At 36.6% G+C, this 9,963-nt stretch overlaps 1 protein-coding gene across 1 annotated transcript in view; it reads left to right on the forward strand.

Moving 5' to 3' along the window:
- The first annotated feature begins 1,479 nt into the window (after window positions 1-1,479).
- The window catches only part of Wee1 (WEE1 G2 checkpoint kinase), a 13,624-nt gene continuing 5,140 nt past the window's right edge, over window positions 1,480-9,963 (forward strand). The window contains 6 exon segments of the mRNA XM_015477615.2: window positions 1,480-1,685; window positions 2,353-2,413; window positions 2,580-2,752; window positions 3,209-3,330; window positions 7,093-7,239; window positions 9,471-9,586. Coding sequence (XP_015333101.1) covers window positions 1,546-1,685; window positions 2,353-2,413; window positions 2,580-2,752; window positions 3,209-3,330; window positions 7,093-7,239; window positions 9,471-9,586 — 759 coding nt within the window. The 5' untranslated portion in view covers window positions 1,480-1,545.

Genomic DNA, 9,963 nt, shown 5'->3' on the forward strand with positions numbered 1-9,963 from the left:
TTCGGTTACATAACCGCCCGGCCGCGCCCCGCTCGCTGCCCGGCGCCGCCACCCAGAGTTGGCAGCCCCTCTCTTTGGCCCTGCCCAGGAGTTGTCCGTTAAGATTATGTAACTGAACAATGGGCCTCGTCTGCACTTCTTCATTTTACAAAGGGGCTGGTCGGCGCCGTGCAGGTGGCCGACGATTTGACGCCCGCGGAGTCGGGGCCGCCCCGAGCACCTCAGCCCCGAGTGTGGCACCGATATCGAGGGGTGCAGGACCGGCCCCCTGACACTCCCGAGCCATATGGTGCCTTTTAAACGCGGCGACGAGGCCTGTAATTTGGGCCCCTCGGGCAGAAGGTGTTTGGTTAAAAAAAAACAAAACTCCCCGCTCTTATCCTTTTCGTGTGTAGTGGCGTTATGGGGAAAAAGTGAGGACTTCCACTGGCGAGTAAAGCCCGGCCTTCCCCGCATTTACAGTCCTAGACTCAGAATAATGCCTGGTAGCTTTTAAGCTTCGTTCAGGACGTAGTATCGGGTAAGCGTTTGTTTTTGTCCGTGGGATAGCGGTGCCGGAGTTTGGTTGCCTTTGGGTGATGATTAGGGACTCTGCTGTTGATATCTTAAGGAGGGTCTCTGCACCTGTTGGTGGAATGGTCATTCAGTATGCCGATTACCACTTCTTATACTCCAAAGTCACCCAGATTTAAGGACAGACACCGAAATTAAGACAAGCTGCACATTTGTGTGCGAAACGTTATTTCAAGTGAGTCCGGGTTCACTTCGTTGTCCGTTCATCATAAACACCAGAAATATATGTACTTTTGAGAATTAGTTTTATTAGCGGATTTGCCTACGGCAAGATCCTCCCGCAAGTGAGGGGAGGAGTCCCGCGGGAGTGTCTTTCAAAGCACTATTTAGATGGGGGAGGGGAGCTTTTATGAGACTGACTGCTTTCTATTTTCAGATGACTGGGGTTTGTTAACTTTTAAGACACTGAAATTAATTTAGTTTTAGTTAGCATAAATATTCCTTTTAGGATTTGAGACCGATTTTACTTTCCTCCCTTTTTCGGAAAGATAGATAATATCTAATCTCAGACTCTTAAATTAGCCACTGTTTTGTTGTTCGTTTGTTTTGTTTTGTTTTTCACGAGTTACATCCCCAGCCCGTTTGAGACAGGTTCTCGCTAAATTGTTCAGGGCCTCGCTAAATTTCTAGGTTGGCTTTGAACTTGGAATTTTCAAAGCCTCAGCCTCCCGAACCGCTGGTATTAAAAACTTGTATGTTGCTTCATTTTTTTTTCTCTGCGGTGCTAGGGATGAAACCAGGGCTTCCAGCATGTTACTCAAGCACTTAACTACTAAGATACATCCCCAGTTCTGGTGGGGTACTTTGATCTCTACCTTCAGCCACTTGAAAGGTCTGTTGAAGGTTAAATTGCGAAGGCTGTCTGGAGGGGTTGGGTCCTAAGAATTTTTATTTTTCCTTCTCTAGAGTTTGCTTTCCAAAGCTAGAGGAATTGATTCCAGCTCTGTGAAACTCCGCGGTGGTTCTCTATTCATGGACACACAAAAATCAGGAAAGAGAGAATTTGACACACGACAGACTCCTCAAGTGAATATTAATCCTTTTACTCCGGATTCAGTTTTGCTTCATTCCTCAGGACAGTGTCGTAGAAGAAAGAGAGCGTATTGGAATGAGTGAGTCATTTATCAATAGTTTTGGCTTTCCCATATACCCAGAATTGGTTTGGTGTACTTAACAAAGTTTAGCTTCTACTGAATGGCATAGATGGTTAATTGTGCTCTGAAATGTTTTCTTATTAACACTTAGGAAAGGAGTGGTGTGAAAAAGGAAGGAATAAAAAAATATAAATTGTAGGAAAGCTGGTGTCAAATGAGGCAGGCAGTAAAGCCTTATTAAAAAGGCTTTATTTTCTTTTTTTTTTTTTTTTTTTTCTTGGTATCAGGGATTAAACACTTAACCACTGGGCTACATCCCCAGTCCTTTTTTATTTTGAAACAAGGTCTCACTAAGTTTCCCAGGCTGGCCTCAAATTGCTATCCTTCCGTCTTAGTCTCCATAGTTGCTAGAAATACTGGTGTGAACCAACATTCCCAGCTTTAAAAAGACTTTAATTTTGATATGTGTGGTAATGTTGACATCTAGTTAGTGAGTGTATCTCAGCGGGGACTTTTTCATTATCTGAACTGAATCTTGTGATTACAAAATTAGAGGAATTGATTCCAGCTCTGTGAAATTCCGTGGTGGTTCTCTATTCCTGTATGTGTACCATAGTCAATTTTAGATCTCAAGTTGATGTATCTATTAGATGTGTTGATGAAAAAATATATGCTATTTTTTCAGTTCCTGTGAAGATATAGAAGGCAGTGATTATGAGCTTGAAGATGAAACAAGACCCGCTAAAGTAAATATTTATTTCTGAAATTTTGTTTAAGATATATACATGTTAAGTAAGCATGAAAACATAACCTAGAATAATTTTTTAAAAGTTCACACATAGTCCTGTCATCACAGCAAAAACTCATTTTCATTTCTTTGTATTATATACGTGGATAACCTTTTTATTCCAGAGAATTACCATTACTGAAAGCAATATGAAGTCACGGTATACGACAGAGTTTCATGAGCTGGAAAAAATTGGCTCTGGAGAGTTTGGTTCTGTGTTTAAGTGTGTGAAGAGGCTAGATGGATGCGTTTATGCCATTAAGCGATCAAAAAAACCATTGGCCGGCTCTGTTGATGAGTATGTATTACACATTCCTATCTTTTTTTTTTTTTTTTTTTTTTTTTCATTTCCTATGGCATTACAAACATTAAGGTTTTAGATGATCAAACGTTGAATTTAACTTGTTTAATTTTTGAGAAATCATAATGATTAATCAGGCCCTTTTAATTTTGTGCCATTGTTTTTTATTTTAGAGTCTAACTTAAATTTATTATTTCTAGTCAACATCCATGAATTTACAGTAGAATAGCATGTAATCTTTCCTGAGTCCTAAGGCCAGCAAACTTTCATCTTTCTGAAAGTCTTTAATGGAAGGAAGCCTTTGGGAAATCTCATGAGTCTTAACCCTGCCCCCACCCCCAGCATATTTCATTTCAGCATAAAGTTTGAAAAGTAAAGTTTCAGAGAAATTAACTCAGGTTAATCTTGAGTAAAAAATCATTTACCATTCTATTGATCTCAAATTTCTCCTAGGCAGAATGCTTTGAGAGAAGTGTATGCTCATGCAGTGCTTGGACAGCATCCTCATGTGGTTCGATATTTCTCTGCCTGGGCAGAAGATGATCATATGCTTATTCAAAATGAATATTGTAATGGTGAGTAATGTAATGGTTTTCTCATACACTTATATACTTGAGAAAATGAGCACCAAGGAGGGAATATTATTATCTCAAGTTTTTCTCCTTCTTTCTCTCTGACTCTTGTCTCTGTTTCTTTTTGGTGTAGTGAGTATTAAACCAAGGCCTCACATGTACAAGGCAAGCACTCCCCAGCCTGTCTTATAAACTGAAAAGATTAGAGGCCTTCTGTGTATTTTAAGTGCAAGTAGATTGAAAACCTCCCTTCTAAAGCACCTTGTAGAGACCTCAGTAGAACTTTGTATACTATGCATATCCTTGTTATTAAAATTACACCAATCCATTTGAGAAAATAGCGATCTTCCCATGTATATTCTGGTATCCTAGAACCTAGCATAGTGCATAGGGCACATAGTTGTTAAGACTGTCTTATTCGGGGCTGGGGCTGGGACTTAGTGGTAGAGTGCTCACTTTACACACATGAGGCACTGGGTTCCATCCTCAGAACCACATAAAAATAAAAGGTGTTTGTGTCCACCTACAACTAAAAAAATACACACACACACACACACACACATATATATATATATATATATATATATAAAGATTGTCTTAAGTCTATTTTTTGCTGCTACAAAAGAATATTTGTGTTGGGTTATTTATTATTTATGTATTTTGCAGTACTGGACATTGAACCTAGGGCCTAACATATGCTAAGCACTACTGCTGAGCTAATCCCCAGCCCTTTTATTTTATTTGGAAACAGGCTGGCCTTAAACTTGTGATCCTTCTGCTTTATATTTTTGTGGTGCTGAGGATTGAACCTAGGGCCTTATACATTGTGAGGCAAGCACTCTACCAACTGGGCTATGTCCCCAGCCTTGGATAATTTTATAATAAACAGAAATTTATCTGGTTCATGGTTCTGAAGGCTGGGAAATCTAAGAGCTTGTCAACAGCATTTTTTAAGGGCTGAACCCCCTCCCCCCCTTTTTTTTTTTTTTTTAATCTATTGATAATAACAATCTATTTTTGAGGACAGAGTCCCTGTGATGTAGTCACTTCTTATCAGACACCCCCCCATCCCCGCTCCCATTCCTTTTTGCATTGGGGATTAAGTGTCCAACACATGAACTTTGGGGGATACATTCAAATCATAGCAAAGAGATATTTTTTTCCTGTGGGATCTCACTGCATCCATCCTTGCTTTTCCATTTTATTTTCTGTTTCTAGTACTGTTGTTGGTCATGAAAGGACAATGACTCTCCATTAATGTTTTTCATTTCTTCAGGGTGTTCTGAAATTCTGCTTTACTCCCACCATCTGCTATTTTTTGCTTTTTAAATTTTTTATTGATGGACACAATACCTTTATTTTGTTTATTTATTTATTTTTATGTGGTGCAGAGGATCAAACCCAGTGCCTCACACCTGCTTGGCAAGCACTGTACCACTGAGCTACAAACCCATCCCTGCTGTTTTAATTCTTTAGCTGGTCTCTCTCCCTCTTGCAAATTGAAACAAAGCAGACATGTATAGGATAAACTTTGGACCTCCTTGAATTGTTTTTACCTTCATGAAGTTCTTTAAGGACCAGCTGGTTTCCTTCTTTTATTTTTTATTAAATCTGTACCAAAATCCTGATTTGAATGCTGATATATAGGATTCTATTATACACTCATATTTCTTTATATATATTTTTAGTTGTAGATACCTTTATTTTATGTATTTATGTGGTGATGAGGATTGAACCCAGTGCCTTACACGTGCCAGGCAAGTGCTTTACCACTGAGCCACAACCCCAGCCCCTATACACCCACATTTTTATATATAATGTATTATTTCTATTTCTGTACATCTTCTGTGACTATTAGAGAATTTGGGGTTTAGCTAACCCTTGAGAAAGCAAAGATTTATTTTTGTTCATTTTCATTTTTTCTTTAATATAAGCAATATCAGCAATCTCATAGCTTGTTAATAATTAAGTGGTACAGATTTAGGTTCTCCATATTTAAAAATAATGAACAAAGCAAGTTCATTTTCCAGTCTTTACTCGTTTAGTTCTCTGCCCTTGAAAGAACTTTGTTCATTATATAGCATTGCTGCTAATTTGTTTCACACAGCTCTAGAAATGTTTCTATTCATAACATCAAAATTTATGTAGCTGTTTCTTATGATCTTATGGACTATATTTTTTCTTAACCCTAATTTTTCAGTTGCTGAGTTTAATTTATAACAACTTAACCATATTGTCTTTTCTGTAACATATTTGCTTGATGCCATCTCCTTTTAATTTATTTTTTCACGTTGATGTGATATACCCCCCCAACCCCAATTTTTTATTTAAAAATACATTTGACACCTGGAAGACACTATAGTACACACCTGTAATCCCAGCAGCTAGGGAGGCTGAGGCCGAATAATCACAAATTTAAAGCCAGCCCCAGCAATTAACAAGGTCCTCAACAACTTAGTTAGACCCTATCAAATAAAACATAAGAAGGGCTGGAGATATGGCTCAGTGCTTAAGTGCGCCTGGTTCCAAATCCTGGTTACTCCCCTCCCCCCAAAAATATAAAATATATTTGACATTTTGGTATTTAGTCTTAAATTGTAGAACCTCCCTTCCTGACTAATGCACTATTGACCTTTCTGATTTTATTACCCTGAGTGATTTTAAGTTTTAAATATATTTGTTGTTTTGTGGTGCTGAGGATCAAACGCAAAAAATAAAAATTTTGATTTTGTAAGCAGGTTGAAGGACAAGGTCCTAGAAAATATCATTCTTTGTTGAGAGTGAAAAGGAATGAAAGAAGACTATGAAAGAAGAAAATATTAATTTTGCTGTTTTTGTTAGGTGGAAGTTTAGCTGATGCTATAAGTGAAAACTACAGAATCATGAGTTACTTTACAGAAGTAGAGTTGAAGGATCTCCTTTTGCAAGCATGCTAGGCAAGTGCTCTAACACTGAGCTGTAGCCCAGCCCAGGTTTGTTTTAACAGTTCCTCATTGATTTTGAGACAAAGTATAAACATAAAAAGTTTTTAAAAGTGTAAACAAATTAATTGATTGGTTTAACCTGTTCTATAAAAGCAGGTTTATATTCTCATTCATAAAAGAGGTATAAATTTAAACCATACTCAGATATACTGGTATTTACCTCTAAAATTTATGGACTTGTTAGGGTTAGGGCAAGAGTTACTCATACATTGATAATGGGCATATAAATTTGGTATGGTCTTCTGTGGAGAGAGAATGAATTCGTCTGTGTTTTGCGTATATTACAAATACTTACAATCTTGATCCAGCAGTTTTGGTGCCAGGACATACTACATATGTGTGAAGTGACCTATGAATAAAGATATTCATTAGGTAGGTCACAGTATATACATGATTTTTAAATGTCCATCAATTAGGGGATTGGTTAGTGCATTACCATTCAATGGAATTCTGTGGGGACACAAGAAAGAAAAGGGTATTGACAGAATTTTCTTCAAGATAATAAACATATAATATCATTTGTTAATTTGTTGAATACCTAAGAAACTGACAACATTGGTTTACTCTGGGAAAGTGAACCATTCAGGTTGCTGGAAAGAAGGTTTAAATTGTATTTTCTATCCATATGAGTCTATTTACCTATTAAAAGAAAAAATAAAAATTTTATTTTGTAAGCAGGTTGAAGGGCGAGGTCCTAGAAAATATCATTCTTTGTTAAGAGTAAAGAGGAATGAAAGAAGACTATGAAAGAAGAAAATATTAATTTTGCTGTTTTCGTTAGGTGGAAGTTTAGCTGATGCTATAAGTGAAAACTACAGAATCATGAGTTACTTTACAGAAGTAGAGTTGAAGGATCTCCTTTTGCAAGTTGGCCGGGGCTTGAAATATATTCATTCAATGTCTTTGGTTCACATGGATATAAAACCTAGTAAGTATTATAAATCCTCTGACTTGCATTCTTTGGGGATATAGAGAATAAATCGTTTCATTGTAATATGAAACCACATGGTTTTTCATTAAGTACAAAGTACTGTTTTATGATTCTTATTCATCTCTTTCCTTGTTACCCTACAAATTTACATACTACTCATTAAAAGAAACCTTTCTGCTGTCTTTTATAGGATCAGTGATAGAGCACTTACTAGCCTTAAGTACGTCCCTGGGTTCAGCCTCAGTACTGCAAAAACAAAAGCAAAAGACTTAACACCCTACTCCTCTGCTAGGCCAGGCCATATTTAAATTTTCTCTAATTGACCCATGTCTTTTTTCTTTCTTTCTTTTTTTTTTTTTTTTTTTTTTTTTTTTTTTTNTTTATTTATTTTTATGTGGTGCAGAGGATCAAACCCAGTGCCTCACACCTGCTTGGCAAGCACTGTACCACTGAGCTACAAACCCATCCCTGCTGTTTTAATTCTTTTTAGTTGTAATGGACACAATACCTTTATTTTTTTATGTGGTGCTGAGGATCAAACCCAGTGCCTCACATGTGCTCACTGAGCCACAATCCCAGCCCCTTTATTTATCCAAGTCTTAGCAGTTGATTTGTTTAAAGTAGTATATCTCAGCACCATGCATTACATCTGGTTATATCCATTTTTCTCTTTAGCATTTCATTCTGCTGTTATTCTCTTATTTACTTACTTATGTATTTGGTACTGGGGATTGAACCCAGGGGTGCTTTACCACCAAATCATCCCCTCCTTTTTGTTTTTCCTCCAATTATTTTTTATTTTGAGACAGAGCCTCACAAGTTAATGAGGCTGACTTCCAACTTGTGATCCTCCTACCTTGGTCTCCAGAGTCTCTGAGGTTACAGGCATGTGCCACCACACTTGGCTGCTTTATTCTACTTTTTAAAAATGATACAGGATTGTCTTGCAAGATTCCTTTTCTTCTGAATTTGACTAGTTGCTTCCTTGTATCATTTAACTTGTTCCTTTCTCCCCTATATTTCCTGTAAATTAATTTGTAGCTAAAGGTTGATGGGAGTCAAACTGAACATTTTAGTCCAAGTGTTTTTAAGTTGAATTTTATAGGTTTTTTGTTGTTGTTTTTGACAGTACTGGGGATTGAACGCAGGGCTTTATGCATACAAGGCAGGCACTCTACCAACTGAGCTATTTCCCCAGCCCTTTTTCCTTCTTTTTATCTATGGGAATGTATGTCAATTCATGAGAATTTAAGTCACTTTATACATCTTTTTTTTTTTTTTTTTTTTTTTTTGTGGTGCTGGGGATTGAACCTAGGGCCTTGAGCATGCGAGGCAAGCACTCAACCAACTGAGCTATATCCTTAGTCTCTATACATCTTATTTCTGATGTAATTTTTTATTTGAAATTGAACATCTCTCTAAATAAAATTTTTATTTTCAAAAGGAAAAATACATTGGTAGTGGTTGTGAATCTGAATTAGTAAGGTCCATTAGCTATACTCCCTTATAGCTTGTATGAACTGTAAGATAAATACCATAGACCCTTGTGTTGCAAGGTACAAAGTGTGAAATTATTAAGAGATATGAAGTTTTAAAATCAGCAAATTTACAAATCCTACCATAAGTTGTCTAAAAATAAATAGAAATTGGACAGAGGAGTCCAGTGAGTATAACATTTATAAATTCAGAATTTTATCAGTAATAATAAAATGAAATCTGCCACTAAAACTTAAGTTAATCATGAGTTTAGTACATTAGCTTTTCCTTGAATTTGAAGGAAAAGCTAATGTCTGTACAGTAGCAAATAGTGAACCACAAAGCAATATTGGTCAGTAGATTCTGTATGGTCAGCCAAACTTGCTGGCTAAATGTCTTATTCATACCAGCCTTGTAAGCACTAAATTAAAATTTGTGCTTTGGCAGCATCACAAATTACTATGTTTTGTATTGTTTTTAAGTTAATAAACTGCTAGAGATTAATATGTATTTGATGAGATTCTAATGCAGGGTTTTCCAAGTGTTCAGGGATCGTTGTCGAGCTAGGAAGTATTTTCCCAGAAAATATAGCTTTGTCATCCTCCCTTGAAGTTTTTGTTCTCATTGGTTTTGGGGTAGAACATGAGAGCTGGATTTTTAAAAGCCTTTTGGATGATTTTGATATTTGACTTTGTTTATAAACTATAGTTATACTTTTGTTAGTGAGGCTTAAATAATTAACTATTTAACAGGTAATATTTTCATATCTCGAACTGCAATCCCAAATGCTGCCTCTGAAGATGGAGATGAAGATGACTGGATATCCAACAAAGTTATGTTTAAAATAGGTAAGAAAGATAACTAGATTGTTATGTTAAAATTAAGACAAATGCTATTTGTTTTTAATTTTGAGTGTTGGTTTTTAATTCTGAGTATTGGTTTTTAATTCTGAGTGTGTGTGTGTGTGTGTGTATGTGTGTATGTGTATGTGTGTGTATGCATGCCAGAAATATTTGTTTTTAATTCTGAGTGTTGGTTTTTAATTCTGAGTATTGGTTTTTAATTCTGAGTGTGTGTGTGTGTGTGTGTGTGTGTGTGTATGTATGTGTATGTGTATGTATGCATGCCAGAAATTGAACCCAGGGGGCCTTGCACATGTTAAGCAAGTGATCTACCACTGGGCTATATATATATATCCCCAGCCCTTGGTTTTAATTCCTACTGTGATTTTTCTTTTTTTTTTTT

This window comes from Marmota marmota, unplaced genomic scaffold, assembly GCF_001458135.2.
Source record: "Marmota marmota marmota unplaced genomic scaffold, marMar, whole genome shotgun sequence".
Classification (NCBI taxonomy): domain Eukaryota; kingdom Metazoa; phylum Chordata; class Mammalia; order Rodentia; family Sciuridae; genus Marmota; species Marmota marmota.